The sequence below is a fragment of the Somniosus microcephalus genome, chromosome 2 (genome assembly GCF_052327205.1).
Source record: "Somniosus microcephalus isolate GS21.2 chromosome 2, FLI_Smic_1.0, whole genome shotgun sequence".
In the NCBI taxonomy this organism is placed as follows: Eukaryota; Metazoa; Chordata; class Chondrichthyes; order Squaliformes; family Somniosidae; genus Somniosus; species Somniosus microcephalus.
The window spans coordinates 303,280,169-303,302,075 of NC_140988.1; the positions used below are offsets into that span (position 1 = coordinate 303,280,169).

Genomic DNA, 21,907 nt, shown 5'->3' on the forward strand with positions numbered 1-21,907 from the left:
ATTGACACTCTTATCCACCATGTCAGTGACCGCCACAAAAAAGTCAACTAGATTAGTCAGACATGATTCGCCCTTTACAAATCCATGCTTTTCTGTCTGATCAGCTCAAACTGTTCCAAGACAGATTTGAGTAACTTCCCCACAACTGATGTTAGACTGACAGGTCTGTTGTTACCTGGATTCTCTCTCCCACCTTTCTTAAATAATAGAATGACATTTGCAATTTTCCAATCCAATGGCACAGTTCCCACATCAAGAGTTTTAGAATATTATAACAAACTCATCTGCAACTTCCTCACCTACTTCTTTTAATGCACTGGGGTAGAAGGTCCTGGAGATTTGTCTGACTTCAGTCCCATTTATTTTCTCCATTATCATTTAAAAAAAACTTGAATAAATCCAAGAAGTTCCTCCCTCGGTTTAATTTTAATTTCCCTTGTACGGCTGGTATTTTATCTGCTTCTCCTATTGTGAAGATAGATGCAGAGTACTCCATTAACAAGTCTGCCATTTCCTTATTGTCGATTACAGTATCTCTAGAGTCTGTCTTTAATGAGCCTATGTTTCCCTTAGCCACTCTCTTAATATATTTATGAAAACTTTCAGTGTTGGCCTTGATATCCCTTACCAGATTTTTTTCATCTTTTTTGCAGCTCTTCATACTTTCTTTGTATCTCTCTGTTGCTTTTTATAGCTCTTCAAGTTCTAGTTTCTAGTTTTCTTTGTATTTGTTTAAGCCTCTTCGGTGATTTAATGACTGTAGTATAATTGCTGAGGAAAAACAAAGAGGTAGAGTAATATTTAAATGGTGCTAGATTGGAAAATACTGATGTATAGAGAGGGACCTGGGTGTCCTTGTACACCAGTCACTGAAAGCAAACATGCAGGTGCAGCAAGCAGTTGGAAGACAAATGGTATGTTGACCTTCATTGCAAGAGGATTTGAGTACAGGAGCAAGGATGCCTTACTACAGTTGTACAGGGCCTTGGTGAGACCACACCTGGAGCACTGTGTGCAGTTTTGGTCTCCTTACCTAAGTAAGGATTTATTTGCCATAGAGGGAGTGTAAAGAAGGTTCACCAGACTGATTCCTGGGATGGCAGGACTGTCATATGAGGAGAGATTGGGTCGACTAGGCCTGTATTCACTAGAGTAGAAGAATGAGAGGGGACCTCATTGAAACGTATAAAATTCTGACAGGGCTAGACAGACTGGATGCAGGGAGGATGTTTCCCCTGGCTGGGGGGGGTCTAGAACGAGGGGTCACAGTCTCAGGATACGGGGTAGGACATCTAGGACTGAGATGAGGAGAAATTTCTTCACTCAGAGGGTGGTGAACCTGTGGAATTCTCTACCACAGAAGGCTGTGGAGGCCAAGTCACTGAATATATTTAAGAAGGAGATAAATAGATTGTTAGATACAAAAGGCATCACGGGCTATGGGGAGAGAGCGGGAATATGGTATTGAGATAGAAGATCAGCCATGATCATATTGAATAGTGGAGCAGGCTCGAATGGCCTACACCTGCTCCTATTTTTCTGTTTCCATGATACAGACTGCACAGTTCCAAAAAAATCTTTCAAAGTGTCACAGAAGAGTCTAAAATGGACAACATACTGTACTGTTGATGTTATTTAGAGAGAGCTCCTTAGTAATAAAGATGCAAAGTTTTAATTTTGGTCTAACTGATGGTTTTTTTAATTTTAAAATGAGTGCTGGAATGTAACCCCATTTTTTTTTCAACAACTTTCTGTGGTTAATACATGGTTGGGTTTTACACTTGATACTGTACTTGGGTTTGGTGTCAGTGGACCTCGTGTCCCCTATGATAACTGTCTTGCTGGAATACACCACGTGGAGCTGCATGATTTCCCTTCTATTTGGTAGACCGATTAAATATAGGCTCTTAGCAAACTGAAACTCTGGCTATAATCCAACAGATGTTTTATTTCACAAAGAACAGTTAAATAAACTATAGCTGATAGAAAACACATATTATATCTTTACTATTCTCCTAATATTTATCAAAACAAAGCAGATACTTCTCCCTAGGGTTTAACTTATTAAGTGGTGAACATGCTACCTGAACATCAAACTTAGCTTAGACCCTTGCTGGCCTTTACCTCCCTAACAGAAATATCATTTACATTTGTCCTGATACAAAGCCCATTCACAAAGCACTATCATTTCATTTAATTAAATTTATAGTACAAAAGTTTGATCTGCATTTTGTATAATCTTTAATAAATGACACACAATGCCATGCCCCAAGGTATAAAACAGGTATAATCCACTTCTTTCTGTTCAATTGACATGATCATATTAACACTGCCTTTTGTTTGCCAAATAGCAGTCACTGGCTTATGCAGGCAGCCTGTTTGTTTACCAAGTTGAATATGCATTAAACTGACTGGTCATTTTTCTGTGTGATTCATCTCTTGTGCTGGTGCAAGTAATAAGGAATTCAAATCAGTGATCTAATGCAGACAAAAATGTGTATTGTAACAGCACAAAAGCAAAATACTGTGGATCTGAAATAAAAACAGAAAATGCTGGAAATACTCAGCAGGTCAAGTAGCATCCGTGGAGAGAAACAGAGTTAACGTTTCAGGTCGATGACATAGGGTCATCGACCTGAAACTTTAACTCTGTTTCTCTCTCCACAGATGCTGCCTGACCTGCTGAGTATTTCCAGCATTTTCTGTATTGTAATGGCAGTGCTTTGTTAAATGAAAACTGGGATAGCCAAGCTGCTTGAAATCCTCTCGGATAAAGAAATTAGGTGAATAAAAGATTTTTTTAAATAAAAGAATTAGTGTAAAGATTTTTTTAGCAGTGTTAGACATTTGGTGACGCTATAATGGGATGAGGTGGTGTATTGGAGCACCACTGGATATGCCACAGAGTAGTGGTCTGTATGTTTAATATTCCCTTCATCCTGGCTCAGGTACCATACTGCAAGAGGAAAAAGAAAATGGAGGAACTATCACCTGACCACTCTTCCTGCTTTCCAAATAGTCATCTGGCCAGTGTCACTGACAAACCTCTGGAAAAATATTGCAATTCTTTTGGACACCGACTGTCTATAGCCTGGGAGGACCAGCAGGGGACAAATAGATGATAACATACCGCTCAAATTCAGTGACTCTTAACTGTGTAACTAGTAAAATCTTAGCCAAAGCAGATGTGCAAGAACTGAAGAGATAAATAATTGTTTGGTAACTAGCCACAGATCCACGTATGCATTTTTGTTACTGTATTCGCAACAAGCCAGGAGCTATCAGTTGGTGTTTGGTCACTGCAGTTTTTCTGTTTTGTGTGGTAACCTTCTAGGTTCAGTATGAAGCACAGAAGTCAATGGAAATTCTTGACAACGTGACCGTGGATGGATTTGAAATGCTTGTGATGACTCCAAAGCATCTTCTTCAAACATTTGATCATGTTTTCCAGTGAGAACAATTTTTTGATCACTTTTTTTCTTCTTTCAATGGTATTTTCTCCATATTGAGAGAACATTTTGTGTATGAACAATTTCACATTTAAAAAACTATTTCTTAATAGTCTGAAGAACCTGGTCAAGCTGCAGGAAGGTTGTAAAAAGATGAAACTGCTCAATGAATTGATTGATCATGGGGGCAACTACACTGTGGCAATCTTGCCACACCTTCTGTCACTATTAACCCGTGGGCTGGGGCAGCGGATTCACCTTCTTTCTCATTCTCTTCTTCAAACATCTGAAGTAAGTCACTCATTGACATCTTAAGAACATTAGAATGGAGGAGTAATAATTGTATATGTTCTAAAAGTATATTTTTCAGTCATTTTAGTACGTTGAATAATGACTTCTTGCTCCATGAGCTGCAGCTAGGTTCGTTAGTATTAGTTAGCTTGCAAAATATTGTTGACTTGGCCCTTGTTCATTATTTTAAAGGGAAGCAAAACCTAGTAGCTCAAGCAGCCGTTTCTTTTATCGGATTTATTCCCTCCCCCTCCTCTTCATGTTCGTTGTTGTTTATTTGTAGACTTGCATTTATATAGCGCCTATCACGGCCACTGGATGTCCCAAAGTGCTTTACAGCCAATGAAGTACTTTTTGACATGTAGTCCCTGTTGTGATGTGGGAAACGTGGCAGCCAATTTGCGCACACCAAGCTCTCACACAAACAGCAATGTGATAATGACCAGATAATTTTTTTTCCCATGTTGATTGAGGGATAGAAATTGGCCAGGACACCGGGGATAACATCTGGTGAATAGCATGCTAGTTGAACATCTGGGGAATAGCATGCTAGTTGAACATCTGGGGAATAGCATGCTAGTTGAACATCTGGGGAATAGCATGCTAGTTGAACATCTGGGGAATAGCATGCTAGTTGAACATCTGGGGAATAGCATGCTAGTTGTGACATCTGTCCACCAAACTACAGGAAACTTTCTGGTATCCGGCACTGACGGGACCGAGCTGGTGCCATACCATCAAAACTGCCGTAGAAACCAGCGCTAATGTTAAAACATACGGAGCTTTTGAGCTCCGTGTGAATCAACAAACCCTGTTGCTTAGCAACAGCTTCAAAACAGTCGGCCACAGCTTAAAAGCGTCTCTGTAGCTAAGCAACAGCTTCAGCTAGACCTTGCAGAGCCTGACTGGAAAAAAAAAGCAACGAGAAGTAAAAAAACTTATAGGAAACAGCTCCTGAATTTTGTCGGTAGATAGAGCTTTCTGGACATTTAACCTCCGGTTAAACGAAAGTTTCCTTTAGTGAAAAAAACAGCCTCACATAGATAGACTATCTATTGGATTTGGAGGGCAAGGCATCTAATGTTGCTGCTCCACGTTGCCCTCTAGTGACTTCTGCGAGAAAGTACACGGAGAGATAGGATGATGGCAGGATTGAGCTCTACTGTGTTGGTTAGGTGCTGCTTCAAACCAGGAAGGTCCCAGGCTCGATCCCCACTCGGCTGAGGTAGTTAATCTCAGCGTGGTGAGGTGCGGGCGGTAGAAACACTATAGTTGGCCTCAATGTCCTTTGATTAGGATGGGGGGAGGGTGAAACAGCCAGGGTTTCTACTCCTGATCACTGTCCAGTTGACTTCTTTTATGAAATGTAGGAATGTGGATGTTGGTGAGGAAAGGCTGTGGTGTCTCCTGTGATTGAGTGAGTGGCAGGCAGATACTCATAGTCTAGGTTCACATAGAAAGAATTGTATTCAGGATGAGGCACCAGAAGACTGCTGATACTGTAGAACTGCTCATCCATTATGCTTTTGGGGGTTTATTGCTATTAAAGCCGTGAAAATGCCTCCACATCAGTTTTATTTTGTAAGTGCAATGTGCACTCAATTTAAATGAGTTTGGAGGCACTCTTTTCTTGGATGTTGAAACCGACTGTACCACTTTTATTGACCGATTGTAATGGTATGTAGATTAAAATAAAACATTTTACATGGACTGTGGTCTTGAAGCTGTGAGATTTGCACCATCTTTGTTTTGAGTACTCATGTTTATGAATGGCTCCCATTTGTTACAGCAGCGAATGTTGAGAAGGAATATTGTACTGAATACTGAAAGGGAAGCACTATTATTGACATGTAGAAATGGTGATTTACAAACTTATAGCATAGTAGAATTACATTTGCTTTTGTATTGAAGTAACAAACCTTTTTGTTTATCCTTTTGTACAGTGGCCGATAAATGCAGATCCTCCAAAACACAGGGACGCCAGACATTTGTCATTTGGTCTTTTACTGAACCCTGAGTTTTCTACCAATGTTCTGGAAAAGGGGCCTCAGGCAGATAGTCCCGAGGTAAAGATTTTTTTTTCCCAATATAGTTTATAATGGGTGAATCTGTTGTAAAGCTGCTATTGCTCCTCCTTTCTCCCAAGATATGTTACTTGTATTTTCAGAGAGTAATGTAGAGCTAACTAGAGTCGAGTCAGTGTAGCCCCGGCATGTGTTCATGGCTAGTTTTCTGAATATTAACATATTATAGAGATTCTCTGGAGCCCTGTGCTCTTCCATTATGGAAGAACATATTTCTTCTTCTTAGGTAGTCCCTCGGAACTGAGGATGACTTCCTTCCACATTAAAAATGAGTTGTCAGGTGGCTGATGAGTCCAATGCAGGGCCTACACAGTCTCTGTCACAGGTGGGGCAGACGGTGGTTGAAGGGGCGGGTGGGTTGACGTGCACTTCTTGTGCTTGGCTTCCGCTTGCTCCCTTCGAAGAGACTCGAGGCGTTCGGCGCCTTCCCGGATGCTTCTCCTCCACTTTGTGCGGTCTTGGGCCAGGGATTCCCAGGTGTCGGTGGTTCATGGCATGGCTAGTTTTCTGAATATTAACATGTTATCGAGATTCTCTGGAGCCATGTGCTCTTCCATTACAGAAGAACATACAGCTGAAGTGGCACTGAGCAAGGTGGTCCCTTGCAGCACTGGCATTCAGTGACACTGGTGTTAATCGAATCATTGGGTTTGAGATCAGTGGCGGGAAAAGTACTTCACTTTTTCATTTTTTAAAACAAGTTTGCATGGAGAGGGGAAATGGAAATAAACCTTTCATCAATTTGGAGAATAACTATGCAACACTACTGCTCTGTATATTACCTAAGATAATTCAATATCTAATTAATACTACTACTCTTGCTTCCTTTCCTGTTCTTCTTGAAAGTTTTATTACCCCAGAATATTTAATTGCTAAACATGACCCAGCTGCAGCCATATTTATTACTTTTATTACATTGTGATTCCTATTTTATTCAATGACTTTAGTGTCAGCTGTGGCTCTGGGTAGCATTCTGGCCTCTGAGTCAGAAGTTGTGGATTCAAGTCCCACTACAGAGACTTGAGCACAGAAATCTAGGCTGACACACGAGTGCAGTACTGAGGGAGTGCTGCACTACATAAGAACATAAGAAATAGGAGCAGGAGTAGGCCATACGGCCCTTCGGGCCTGCTCCGCCATTCAATAGGATCATGGCTGATCTGAATCTAGACTCACGTCCACTTCCCTGCCCTCTCCCCGTAACCCCTAATTCCCTTATCTGCTAGGAAAATGTCTATCTCCATTTTAAATTTATTTAATGTTGCAGCTTCCACAGCTCTCTGGGGTAGCAAATTCCATAGATTTACTACCCTCTGAGTGAAGAAGTTTCTCCTCATCTCAGTTTTGAAAGGGCAGCCCCTTATTCTAAGATTATGCCCCCTAGTTCTAATCTCACCCATCAGTGGAAACATCCTCACCGCATCCACCCGATCAAGCCCCCTCACAATCTTATATGTTTCGATAAGATCGCCTCTCATTCTTCTGAACTCCAATGAGTAGAGTCCCAATCTACTCAACCTTTCCTCATACGTCAACCCCCTCATCTCTGGAATCAACCGAGTGAACTTTCTCTGAACCGCCTCGAGAGCAAGTATATCTTTTCTTAAATATGGAAACCAAAACTGCATGCAGTATTCCAGGTGTGGCCTCATCAATACCCTGTATAACTGCAGCAAGACTTCCCTGTTTTTATACTCCATCCCCTTGCAATAAAAGCCAAGATTCCATTGGCCTTCCTGATCACCTGCTGCACCTGCATACTAACTTTTTGTGTTTCGTGCACCAGGACCCCCAGATCCCTTTGTACTGTAGCACTTTGCAGTTTCTCTCCATTTAGATAATAACTTGCTTTTTGATTTTTTTTCTGCCAAAGTGCATAACCTCACACTTTCCAACATTATATTGCATCTGCCAAATCTCTGCCCACTCACTTAGCCTGTCTATGTTCTTTTGCAGGTTTTTTATGTCCTCCTCACTCACTGCTTTCCCTCCCATCTTTGTATCGTCGGCAAACTTGGATATGTTGCACTCGGTCCCTTCCTCCAAATCGTTAATATAGATTGTAAAGAGTTGGGGTCCCAGCACTGACCCCTGCGGAACACCACTAGTTACTGATTGCCAGCCCAAGAACGAACCGTTTATCCCAACTCCTTGTTTTCTGTTAGATAGCCAATCTTCCACCCATGCCAGTATATTACCCCCAATCCTGTGATTTTTTATCTTGATCAGTAATCTTTTGTGTGGAACCTTGTCAAATGCCTTTTGGAAGTCCAAATACACTACATCCACTGGTTCCCCTTTATCCACCCTGTATGTTACATCCTCAAAGAATTTGAGCAAATTTGTCAAACATGACTTCCCCTTCGTAAAACCATGCTGACTCTGTCCTATTAAATTATGTTTATCCAAATGCTCTGTTACTGTATCCTTAATAATGGACTCCAACATTTTGCCAACCACAGATGTTAGGCTAACTGGTCTATAGTTTCCAGCTTTTTGTCTACTTCCCTTCTTAAATAAGGGTGTTACATTAGCAGTTTTTCAATCTGCCGGGACCTTTCCTGAGTCCAGGGAGTTGTGGAAAATGATCACCAATGCATCCACAATCCCTACCGCCACTTCTCTCAAGACCCTAGGATGTAGGCCATCAGGTCCGGGGGATTTTTCCGCCTTAAGTCCCATTATTTTACTGAGTACCATCTCCTTAGTGATTTTAATCGTGTTTAGCTCCTCCCCCCCCCCTTGCCCCCTGTTTGTCCAGTGTTGGGATATTTTTAGTGTCCTCTACTGTAAAGACTGATACAAAATATTTGTTCAGCGTCTTTGCCATCTCCATGTTCCCCACCACTAGTTTCCCAGTCCCATCCTCTAAGGGACCAATGTTCACTTTAGCCACCCTTTTTCTTTTTATATAGCTGTAGAAACTCTTGCTATCTGTTTTTATATTTTTTGCTAGTTTACTTTCATAATCTATCTTCCCTTTCTTAATTAATCTTTTAGTTATTGTTTGCTGGCTTTTAAATGCTTCCCAATCTTCTATCCTCCCACTAGATTTGGCTAATTTATATGCCCTTGTTTTCAGTCGACTACTAACCTTTATTACTTTACTAAGCCACGGATGGCTGTCTTTTCTTTTACTCCCTATTTTCCTCAGTGGAATATATTTATCTTGAAAGATGTGAAATATCTCCTTGAATGTAGACCACTGCTCTTGTACCGTCTTACACTTCAATCTGTTTTCCCAGTCCACTTTAGTCAATTCTACTCTCATACCTTCATAGTCTCCTTTATTTAAGCTTAGTACGCTGGTTTGAGATCCAACTCTCACCCTCAAACTGAATTTGGAATTCAACCATATTATGGTCACTCATTCCAAGGGGATCCTTTACTAGGACATTTTTTATTAATCATAGAGTCATAGAGTTTTACAGCACAGAAAGAGGCCCTTCGGCCCATCGTGTCTGCGCCGCCCATCCATCCCTGTCCAGTCTAATCCCATTTTCCAGCATTTGGTCCATAGCCTTGTATGCAATGGCATTTCAAGTGCTCATCCAAATGCTTCTTGAATGTTGTGAGGGTTCCTGCCTCTACCACCCTTTCAGGCAGTGAGTTCCAGATTCCAACCACCCTCTGGGTGAAAAAGTTCCTCCTCAAATCCCCTCTAAATCTCCTGCCCCTTACCCTGAATCTATGCCCCCTTCCTGAATCTATGCCCCCTTAATCCTGTCTCTTTGCACAGGACCAGATCTAAGATTGCCTGCCCCCTGGTTGGTTCAATTACATACTGTTCAAGGAACCCGTCCCTAATACACTCTATGAACTCTTCCTCAATGCTGCCATGCCCAATTTGATTAGTCCAGTCAATATGAAAGTTAAAATCCCCCATGATTATAGCTGTTCCCTTATTACAAGCCCCAACTATTTCCTGATTTATACTCCGACCAACAGAGTTGCAACTGTTAGGAGGCCTATAGACTACGCCCACTAGTGACTTTTTCCCCTTATTATTCCTTATCTCCACCCAAACTGTTTCACTATCCTGATCCTTTGACCCAATATCATTTCTGACTATTGCAGTGATTCCTTCCTTGATTAACATAGCAACCCCACCTCCCTTTCCTTCCTGCCTGTCCTTCCTAATTGTCAATTACCCTTGTATGTTTAGTTCCCATTCATGATTATCTTGCAGCCATGTTTCCGTAATGGCCACCAGATCATACCCATGTGTAGTTATTTACACCGTCAACTCGTCAATTTTGTTACGAATGCTGCGTGCATTCAGATAAAGAACTTTCAAATATGTTTTCTGACAATTTATTCCTGCTTTTACCCCTTTTACTACTTTACCTTTATCATTATACATTCTGTCCCTTCCTGACACGCTCTGGTTTTTAATTCCCCCACTGCTACCTTGCTCTATTGCCTTCTCCGCTGTCATTTTTATTTTTCGCTCTCTTAAAACATCCCCCCCACTAATTAGTTTAAAGCCCTCTCTACAGCCCTAGTTATTCGATTCGCCAGGATTCTAGTCCCAGCACTGGCCAAGTGAAGTCCGTCCCAACGGAACAGCTCTCGCCTGTACCAGTGTCCCAGGAAGCAAAACCCATTTCTCCCACACCAGTCTTTGAGCCACGCATTTAACTCTCTAATTTTATTTACCCTAGCCAAATTTGCACGTGGCTCAGGTAGTAATCCAGAGATTATTACCCTTGTGGTTCTGCTTTTTAATTTGGCCCCTAGCTGCTCAAACTCCCTCAGCAGAACCTCCTTCCTTGTCCTATCTATGTCGTTGGTACCAACATGGACCACGACAACTGGATCCTCCCCCTCCCACTCCAAGTTTCTCTCCAGCCCAGAGGAGATGTCCTTAACCCTGGCACCGGGCAGGCAACACAGCCTTCGGGACTCTCGCTCTCGGCTGCAAAGAACTCTGTCTATCCCCCTAACGATACTATCCCCTACCACTACAACATTTCTTTTAACTCCCCCCACTTGAATGGCCCCCCGCTCCACGGTGCTGTGGCCAGGTTGCTCATCCTCCCCGCAGTCCCTGTTCCCATCCTCGCAGGGAGTAAGAGCCTCAAACCTGTTGGACAGGAGCAAGGGCTGCGGCTCCTCCAACACTACCTCCTGGATCCCCATACCTGCCTCACTTCTAGTCACACCATCCTGACCCTGGCCACGGACTACATCTGAATTAATTAATCTAATTGGTGTGACTACCTCGTGATACACAGAGTCCAGGTAACTCTTCCCCCTCCCTGATGTGTCTCAGTGTTTGAAGCTCGGACTCCAGCTCTTCAACACGGAGCCGGAATTCCTCGAGCAGCCAACACTTACTGCAAATGTGATCACTGTGAGCATCAATGGTGTCCACCAGCTCCCACATATTGCAGCAGCAACACATCACCTGATCTCCCATTCTATGTAATTAATTAAATTTATTGATATTATTTTTAAATACCCTCTGCCCCGATTCTAGATGATGAATATCGCACCTTAGAAACTATAAACCACAGAGTTTAAGCTTAAAAAGAGAGAAATACTTACCAACCAATCACTTACCCGCTTTCTGGTGACGTCACACTTGGATTACTTTTTACCTCTCTCCTTCCCTCTGACTTCGGAGACTGGAGATTGGTCGGCCTTACCTGGGTCTCTGAAGCCTTTTTAAGCTTCCCGCTGTCAGAGGTGCCGTCTTTCGGATGAGACCTTAAACCGAGTCTGCGCTCTCAGGTGGACCGCCTCCAAAATCTCCATGTGAGGATATTGATCCCATAAGGTGTACTTTCTGAAGTAGTACAGCTGACTTCTGCCTAACTTATTTCAGTGCCCCAGGAATCTGAACCCCTCCTTCCGACACCATACCACTTGCCACCCATTTACCTTCTGCTGGTAACAAGGTTGTAGATTCTAGCTGACCCCAGAACTTGAACAGACCAGCTAGGCCGATACTTCAGTGCAGTACCGAGGGACTGCTGCACTGTAGAAGGTGCCATCTTTCGGATGTGACTTCTATATTTTAGGTCTATTTTTGCCCTTTTTATTCGAAATATATTTTTGGCCTTGGTGTCTCAGACTACTCTTGTCGGTAAACCTATCTCCTTTATATCTTGGAGTGTTTACAGTTGCCTTATAGCTATGGCATTTTGAGAGCATACACAGGATGAGGAAATCCTTTAGATGTACTCAAACTGTTGGATCTCTTTGCCTCCGCAGGATTCTCCTCGTTGATGAGAAGCAGCAGGATATCAGACCACCACTTTTAATTGGCAAATTAAATTATTGAACAGTAGATGAATAAATATTGGATTATGCCAATTGCTCAAATAAAGAAAATAATAAATGCTTTGAAACCTGTTTCCTCACCTATGATTTATAATTAACCTTTGTCGTTTTTTTTTTATTACCAACCACTGGGGCTACCTGACCTGACTTAATCTCTTCAAAGGTTCTAAACCATCGGTCTGCTTTGAACAGTCCAGGTTAATAAACTCTGCTGAAAACGGTTTCCTGCTTTGGAATAACTACGAACTAAATTCGAAAGTTACTGCCAGTCAGACACACAGCTGAACACATTGCGCAATATGTTTGTCTTTGAATTATGTAATTTGATTCCTCCTTCAAGCCAACTTCGTAAACACAACCAAACATTGCAACATTTGTATCACGTTAGGGTAGGATATGATTTAAGAATGCAATTGCTTTATAACTCTTTATGTACAGTCACTGAATTGAAGAAGCCAATAATAAGCTAGAACTAGACACACATATTTTACTGTTACCACAAAAACATTAAACTGAAGCCCTGTCTCCTTTGGATGTAAAATGTCCCCAAGCACTATTTAAAGAAGAGCCAGAGGTTTTCCTGGTGTCCTGACTCTCACTCCTCCAACCAACACCACCAAATCCTATGTTTAGTAGCTTAGCCTTATGGTAACTCTGCTGTTTCTGCCTTAACTATTTTTACTTCCGGCTGGTATTGAAGGAACCACTGTTGGGCACGAATAAGTATTTTATTTTTAATATTACAGGCAGCAGAATTCAGGGACTTTTGGGGAGAGATTTCTGAGCTGAGACGTTTCCAGGATGGATCTATTTGCGAGGCTGTCCTGTGGCAGGGTGACAACATTTGCGACCGTCGCCTTATCCCTGAACAAATTGTTAAACATCTTCTTCAACTGTAAGTGATCGGGAACTCGCATTAAAATGTAGGCCTGATTAAAGGATGGCTCGCCCATAGCCTCTTCCTCTGTTAGAATTTTTAAAGGATTAAAAGGAACTGGCTTGAGATTGATTAAACTCATGTGACACAGAACCTTGCATCCCACAGTTTGGGCTGAATTTGAACCCAGAGCCCAGAGGTGGAAAGGGGGTTTATTAATACAATAGGCTGACTCATCACTAGTACTTTATTACTTTAATCAAGCTGCTGTATGTAGAGCTAATACCACTCATGAAAGTTGATTCTCATTTTGTCCTTGACCTTGAGGAATTTAGAATAGTTCATCTCCTGGACAAATTTAAAAAAAAAAGTCTTTCTTCCTACAACTCTCTTTGCTTGTTTGCCATTCTATTCTTGCTGTGTCCCTCTTTTTATCTGTGTTTGTCTTCCATTCTTTCTGTTTCTCATTCTTGTCTTTGTATCTCTGTTGTCTTAGATGTCTTGATCTTTCCTCCCTCTCTCTTTCTGCGAGACTCTACTTCCATCAGGCTCCACTCTGTTCTCTCTGTCTCCCACTCCATGCTTCTCACATACTATCCTTTTTTCTCTCTCAATTACGGGACATTTTCGGGTTGGCAGGTTGTAACTGGTGAGGTACCGTAGGGATCAATGTTTGGGCCTCAGCTATTCACAATTTATATCAATAACTTGGATGAGGGGACCGAGTGCAATGTATCCAAGTTTGCTGACGATACAAAGCTAGGTGGGAAAGTAAGATGTGAGGAGGACACATAGAGCCTGCAAAGGGATATTTACAGGTTAAGTGATTGGACAGGAGCTTGGCAGATGGAGTGTAATGTGGAGAAATGTGAAGTTATCCACTTTGTTAGGAAAAATAGAAAAGCAGAATATTTTTTAAAAGGTGAGAGATTGGGAAATGTTGGTATTCAGACGGACCTTGGTGTCCTTGTACACAAATCGGCCAAAGTTAACATGCAGGTACAACAAGCAATTAGGAAAGCAAATGGTACGTTTGTCTTTATTACAAAGGGATTGGAGTACACAAGTAAAGAAGTCTTACTGCAATTATATAGGGGCTTGGTGAGACCACACCTGGAGTACTGTGTACAGTTTTGGTCTCCTTACCTAAGGAAGGATGGCCTAGAAATTCATTAAGGCGCTGCCAGCTTTGCGCCCAGTTAACGCCTAAAGGGTGATTTTGCGCCAAAAATGAGTTTGCGCAGATATTCAGCGCAGCGGCATATGCGGCGGTAGCCGTTAGCGCTGCGCCGGCACCGATGACGTCATCGGTGTGCGCAGTGCCCCGGTTCCGCCCCGAAACTGCGCCGATCCCCATACTTAGTTGCGGCCGCCTCCTCCGAAGCGGCCGCAAACAGCGACCAGAAAACGGGGCCGTCCTGCTGCCTTAGTGGGGCGCTTTAAAGCGGAAGGTGCGGCCGGCTGCTTTTGCGGCGGCCGCCTGCCCGCACCTCCTTCCCCGGCCTCCTCCACCCCCCCCCCCCCCCCCCCGCGGCATTGCCGGCTGCTTTCCGCGAGCCCGGCACTTCTCCGTGGTGCCGGGCTCATTTGCCAGCACTATCCAGCGGCGATCTCCCCGTTGCAGGCAGCTCCCCCTTAAGAGAAGGAGGAGGCCTGCAGTACCGCAGCCTGCCGCTGCGCAGCGCCTGGTGCAGCGGCGCCAAGAGCGCTGATATTCAGTGTCAGCGCACCAAGCGGAGGCGGGCACACCCTGGTATAGCGCCCGCTTCCGAATTGGGGCGCTAACAATGAATATCTGACGATCGCTATAGGCTTCCCGCCCAGCGCTAACTTTTGGGCGCTAGGCAGCTGGCGGGGCCATAGTGAATTTCTAGGCCGATATATTTGCCTTAGAGGGAGTGCAATGAAGGTTCACTAGACTGATTTCTGAGATGGGGAGGTGGGGGGCTGTCCTATGAGGAGAGATTGAGTAGACTAGGTCTATATAGAAACATAGAAGATAGGAGCAGGAGTAGGCCATTTGGCCCCTCGAGCCTGCTCCGCCATTCAATGCAATCATGGCTGATCATCCAAATTCAGTACCCTGTCCCTGCCTTCTCTCCATAGCCCTTGATCCCTTTAGCCTTAAGAAATATATCTAACTCCTTCTTGAATATATTTAATGAATTGGCCTCTACTGCCTTCTGTGGTAGAGAATTCCACAGGTTCACCACTCTCTCTCTGGGTGAAGAAATTCCATCTCATCTCTGTCCTAAATGGCTTACCCCTTATCCTTAGACTGTGACCCCTGGTTCTGGACTCCCCGGCCATCGGGAACATCCTTCCTGCATCCAGTCTATCTAGTCCTGTTAGTATTTTATAAGTTTCAATGAGATCCCCTCTCATTCTTCTAAACTCCAGCGAGTATAAGCCCAATCGACCCAATCTCTCCTCATACGTCATTCCTGCCATCCCAGGTATCAGCCTGGTGAATCTTCGCTGCACTCCCTCCATGGCAAGAACATCCTTCCTCAGATAAGGCGACCTAGACTTTAGATGAATGAGAGGTGATCTCATTGAAACATGTAAAATTCTTAAGGGGCTTGACAGGGTAGATGCTGGGAGGATTTTTCCCCTGGCTGGGGAATCTAGAACCGGGGTCACAGTCTCGGAATAAGGGGTTGACCATTTAGGACTGAGATGAAGAGAAATCTCTTCACTCGGAGGGTTGTGAATCTTTGGAATTCGCTACCCCAGAAGGCAGTGGAGGCTCAGTCGTTGAGTATATTCAAGACAGGGAGTGATAGATTTTTGGATACTAAGGGATATGGGGATAGTGCAGGAAAGTGGAATTGGGGTAGAAGATCAGCCATGATCTTATTAAATGGCGGAGCAGGCTCGAAGGGCCGAATGGCCTACTCCTCCTGTTTTCTTATGTTCAGCAAGTCATATCAATGATGTGACCAATTTTGGAGTAAGACATTAAGTTTTGGTCACGAAAAGGATATTAATGCATTAGGAAGGATTCGGAGAAGAGTAACCAGAATGATTCTAGGCCTTCGGGGGCTAGGTAATTGATGAAGACTCAAATGATATGCTTATTTTTGCTGGAGGAAGGAAGGTTAAGGGGAGACATGATACAAAAGTGCAAAATAATAAAAGGTATAGATGAGGACCGAGTAAACCATCTATTTAAATTGGACTGAGACTAGAGGTCACAAGTACAAAATTCACAACTAATGCAAGGTAAGAAATTGAAAAACTCCCCCCCACCCCCCCCCCCCCGCCCCATAGGATATTTGAACAAACTTGCAGAGCAGATAGTTGAATCAAGGTCACAGACATTTTTAAAAGTCGCTAGATCAATAGATGGGATTGAGGGTTCTAGGCCTATCTAAGAACTCTGATTTTCTTCAGTCAAGGTGGGGGAAAGGTAATTAGTGTTGCCTAAATAGTGGATCATCAGGTGGTGTAGGAGGGAAGCCCACGCCACAATAATCATTCCTGGATGGAATCTTGTTCTAACAGTTGTGATGTTCATTTAGCTTGTTTTGTTTTGAGTGTGTATCCTCTGCTTGTCAATAAATTTGAGAGGCATGGGATGGTAGAAGAACATTAAAAAAAATTTATTGCCATTATTATTTTTAATTATTTCTCCTCACTAATTTTTCCCCACCTTTTAATCTTTCTCCCCCCGTCTCCTGGTACACTGACCCGTGGTGGGGTGTAGCTACCATCTGGCATCTTGTCCAAGTGGCCATTTTTTACATGTGAGCCCAGACTGAATATCAGCAGGCTACACTTGAGCTTTCTCCCTTCTTACTAACAAAGGCAAAACCCCCCACCGAAGAATATCAAATGGTTGTATCATGTAATCTGAATTAATGGTGACATTTATCCATAATTTGTGACAGAAAAAAAGGAGCCAAGAATCTTTTTGCAATCATTCTGAATTTTTTGGTAGTTGGGGCTGTATATGAACTTAGTGTTCAACTGATGAATTGAATTTGGTAAGTGCTGACTGACTGACTTTTTTTTCCTCTCTGCTTTTCTTCCTTCCCTTCCCTATCCCAACTAGACATGTGGATCTCCCAAAATCATCATTGTGCTATGCTGGAGGCTTACTGGACTCTGTCATCGAAGTAGAAAAAGGGGTAAGGAGTTCATTTCAAAGCACCTAGCGAAGGAGTACTGCAACTGCGCACTCACACTCCTTTTTCAGTGGGAACATCCTGACATTGAATACCAGTGTTTCCCAGTGACCTCAACCTGGCAAAACCTTCTGATTTGCCAGCATCTGCCCCAAGTGCCAATCTAAATTCTATCCTTTCAACATATTGAAGGTTGAGATGTATGCCAGAACTACTTAACTGACTGCCTGTACTGGGAAGGGGATGAGGTCTTTGTATCTGTGAAACAATTTAGAAATGGCAAACAATGATTGGGGACACTTTGTCAGTGACCGTGTAATTGGGTGCTGGTAATGGTTATGTTACTGGAGTAGTAATCCAGAGAACGTGGGTTCAAATCCCACCATTGCAGTGTGAGAATTTAACTTCCGTATTTAAAAAAAAAATCTAATATTGGAAAAGTGACCTTGAAGGACTGTCGTTAAAAACTCAGCAGGTTCACTAATCTACTTTTAAGGAATCTACCTGTCGGCCTCACCTGGCATATATTTGCCTCCAGTGCTGGACCAACGTGATTGACCCGAAACTGCCCTTTGTAATGGCCTAGCAAGCCACTCCGTTTCATCAAACTGCTAGCAGCGGTTCAAGAAGAGTGCCCACCACCACCACCTAGGGGCAATTAGGGATGGGCAATAAATGCTGGCCTTGCACATCCTGAGAATGAATAAAAGAAAGGAAGCTAAGTGAACATGCATCTCTGAAATACCCATTATGCCATCACACCCAACTAACTTCCCTCAAATTGTTGGATTGAGTAATCACTCTGAGCTAGTTCCTCTGTGCTGTCAGCTCTCCCCATTTTAGTGAAAATATTTCTACCCCACCCGCAACACACACACAAACAGGCTTAATTTAAAATTGCTGCATTATTGATTTATTCTGTTACTCATTAATCCAAAAAATGGTGCTGCAATTTGTGTGTGTGTGTGTTGAGGTTGGTAGCCTTGTAAGAACTTTATGATTTCTCAGAGTTCTTGGACGAGACACCAGAATAGGTAGCAACCAGTAGTACTTGGGCAATAGATAACGAATTTATTAAGCGTAGTACAAAGTAATATACTTAACAACAGGCGATAGTTTAACGAGTAGCTCGCAGCCCTTGGTCTCTGGAGCCTCACGGACACAGGTGATGTCGTCTTCAGTCTGTTCCTTCACTCTTGGGTCTTTGCGGTAGATCTGTGTGAAGTTGTTCTTCGAGTATCGGGGTTTTATCCCTTTTCTTATCAGAAGTTTGTTTGACCAGTGTCCGTATATGGTCTTTAACAAAATCACCTTCTTTAATTGGTTCTAATGGTCAAAATACCATTGTCACTCAGGTTAAGGTTAGCATCTTGGCCCCGCCTTTCCAGTACCTTTCCTACGATGACTTCATGTTCATTGTTATCTCGTTTATACGTACTTCACCCCGTTGGAATTTGCCTCCTCTCTCATCCCTATCTTCCCTGGTACAACCAGTACAAGGCCTGACCTCGTACCTTCTCCATCAAGGCGCCCACGTCAGCTGCGTGACTGTCCGTTATCAGAACTAGGCGAGAGTGTTTCTGACTGTCTGTGCGGTTACATTTTGAACAAGCCGTAGTATTTTCATACCCAGGAGTAATTATGGGTAAGATTAATTGGTCAATGGGCTGCACTTAAATTTATACATATGGTTGTCATCTGCTAAGGACCTCTAAATATCAGTCTGTCACACAGCCTGATCTTAAATTACTTTGCAAAAAGAATTACAACCAAGAACATGTTTGTTTTACGCAGCTGGACTCGATGCTTTTAAGAAATATAATTGTAGATTAGGTCATAAAACACAGAGGAAAAAAAGAATAAAAACATGATGGATCCTGCATCCAGTTTTGGCTCCTGCCCAGTCTGTGGATTCCTAGTTTCCTCAATCCCAATTTTATTCCTGCAACTCATTCCCATTTGATTCTATCCAGTTTGTCCATTTTTTTTCGCCCTGATAGTTTTTGTGCGTCTTGTGCTGTCTTGTGTCTGATTTAAAATTCTTCTGCCCACAAACATCCTCTGGTCACGATCAGTCTCTGGTCTGCTTTCTTCAGTTCTGCTCGGCTGATCTGATTATCCACCTCGTTGGTATCAGAGTCTCATCTCTTCTGACTGGCTCGGCTCCTGCTTACTCATTCTTGTGTCTCTTCTGGTTAGCTCAAAATGAAACCAGAGATGGAAAACTCAAGGAAACGAATACAGTACAGAGAAAAATACAAACAAGGATATTGTCTTAATTACAGTAAGAGGGAGAATAAGAGAGCTGAACAAAAACATAAACTATTCCCAGTGGTATCTTTTCCACTTCCCTCAAAAATCAAAAGTAAGAGTGTGCTTTGCACAGCTGCAACTAGTGTACAGATGTTGAATGGGTCTAACGGTAAACACAGTTTCAAATCAAATCTACTGATTCAGCTATTTTACAGGTCCAGCCTGGGAACATTATCTATTTGAGTTAAGTTGGCTGTGCAGTGTTTACATGCATGACTTTTGCTGGGTACACTGTCTAGTTTTATTTGAATAAAAGGTCATCGATCCTGATATGTCAACTCTCTTTCTCTCTGCACAGATGCTGCCTGACCTGAGTATTTCCAGCATTTTCTGTTTTTATTTCAGATTTCCAGCATCCGCAGCATATTGCTTTGTTTTATTTGAATAAGGTTGTCCTATGTAGAGAAAAGAAAAAAATCTGCATACTCGTAACTGCTGCTTTGTAAAAGATAATAATTGCTATTTGACTGCTATATATAGTGTATGCTATACTGCTAATCATGGAATTATAGAATGATGTAGCACAGGAGGAGGCCATTTGGCCCATCGTGCCTGTGCCAGCTCTTTGGAAGAGCTCTCCAATTAGTCTCACACCCCTGTTCTTTCCCCATAGCCTTGCAAATTTTTCCCCTTCAAGTATTCAATTCCTTTTTGAAGGTCTGCTTTCACCACCCTTTCAGGCAGTGCATTACAGATCACAAAAACTCAGTGTAAGAAAAAAATGTTCCCTCATGTCGCCTCTGGTTCTTTTGCCAATTACCTTAAATCTGTGCTCTCTGGTTACTGACCCATCTGTCACTGGAAACAGTATCTCCTTAGTTACTCTATCAAACAACAACTTGTATTTATATAGCGTCTTTAATGTAGTAAAACATCCCAAGGCGCTGCATAGGCGTATTTTAAGACAAAAAAAATTGACACCAAGCCACATAAGGAGAAATTAGGGCAGGTGACCAAAAGCTTGGTCAAAGAGGTAGGTTTTAAGGAGCGTCTTAAAGGAAGAAAGATAGGTAGCGAGGCGGAGAGGTTTAGGCAGGGAATTCCAGAGCGCAGGGCCTAGGCAACAGAAGGCACGGCCACCAATGGTTGAGTGATTATAATCAGGGATGCTCAAAAGGGCAGAATTAGAGGAGCGCAGATATCTCGGGTGGGGGGTGGCGGTGGTTGTGGGGCTAGAGGAGATAGGGAGGGGAGAGGCCATGAAGGGATTTGAAAACAAGGCTGAGAATTTTGAAATCGAGGTTTTGCTTAACCGGGAGCCAATGTAGGTCAGCGAGCACAGGGGAGATGGGTGAATGGGACTTGGTGCGAGTTAGGACATGGGTAGCAGAGTTTTGGATGACCTCAAGTTTACATAGGGTAGAATGTGGGCAGTCAGCCAGGAGTGTGTTGGAATAGTCAAGTCTAGAGGTAACAAAGGCATGGATGAGGGTTTCAGCAGCGGATGAGCTGAGGCAAGGGCGGAGACGGGCGATGTTACGGAGGTGGAAGTAGGCGGTCTTAGTTATGCTGCGGATATCTGGTCGGAAGCTCATTTCAGGGTCAAATATGACACGAAGGTTGCGAACAGTGGGTTCAACCTCAGACAGATGTTAGGGAGCAGGATGGAGTCAGTGGCTAGGGAACGGAGTTTGCAGCAGGGAGAAAATTTCTGCTCATCCAAAACTGGATGTCTGGCAAGCAGTTTGACAATTTAGACACCGTGGAAGGGTCGAGCGAAGAAGTAGTGAGCTGGGTGTCGTCTGTGTACATGTGGAAACTGACGCTGTGTTTTTGGATGATGTCATCAAGGGGCAGCATGTAGATGAAAATGGGAGGGGCTCAAAGATAGATCCTTGGAGGACACCAGAGGCAAAGATGTGGGAGCGGGAAGAGTAGCCGTTGCAGGTGATTCTCTGGCTACGATTAGATAGATAAGAATGGAACCAGGCGAGTGCAGTTCCACCCAGCTGGACGACGGTGGAGAGGCGTTGGAGGAGGATGGAGTGGTCAACCGTGTCAAAGGCTGCAGACAAGTAGAGAAGGACGAGGAGGAACAGTTTACCTTTGTCACAGTCATAAAGGATGTCATTTGTGACTTTGATGAAAGCTGTTTTGGTACCGTGGCGGGGACGGAAACCTGATTGGAGGGATTCAAACATGGAGTTGCGGGAAAGATGGGCACGGATATGGGAGGCGACAACACGTTCAAGGACTTTGGAGAGGGAAGAGAGGTTGGAGATGGGGCGGTAGTTTGCAAGGACGGAGGAGTCAAGGGTTTTTTTTTTTGAGAGGGGTGATGGCAATTTGAGGGAGAGGGGGACAGTACCTGAGGCGAGAGAACCGTTAACAATGTCAGCTAACATGGGAGCCAGAAAAAGAAGTTTGGTGGTCAGCAGTTTAGTGGGAATAGGGTCAAGGGAGCAGGAAGTGGGTTTCATGGACATGAGTGCGGAGAGGTCATGAGGAGAGACAGAGAGAAACTGGGGAAAGATG

General features: G+C 43.3%; 1 protein-coding gene across 2 annotated transcripts in view; it reads left to right on the forward strand.

Moving 5' to 3' along the window:
• Positions 1–21,907, forward strand: part of nol6 (nucleolar protein 6 (RNA-associated)) — a 136,704-nt gene that overhangs the window by 69,292 nt on the left and 45,505 nt on the right. For both annotated transcript variants that reach the window (XM_085973893.1, XM_085973890.1), the window contains exons 11-15: positions 3,335–3,450; positions 3,563–3,740; positions 5,684–5,806; positions 12,859–13,007; positions 17,047–17,122. In XM_085973893.1, coding sequence (XP_085830019.1) covers positions 3,335–3,450; positions 3,563–3,740; positions 5,684–5,806; positions 12,859–13,007; positions 17,047–17,122 — 642 coding nt within the window. The remainder of the gene's footprint in view (positions 1–3,334; positions 3,451–3,562; positions 3,741–5,683; positions 5,807–12,858; positions 13,008–17,046; positions 17,123–21,907) is intronic.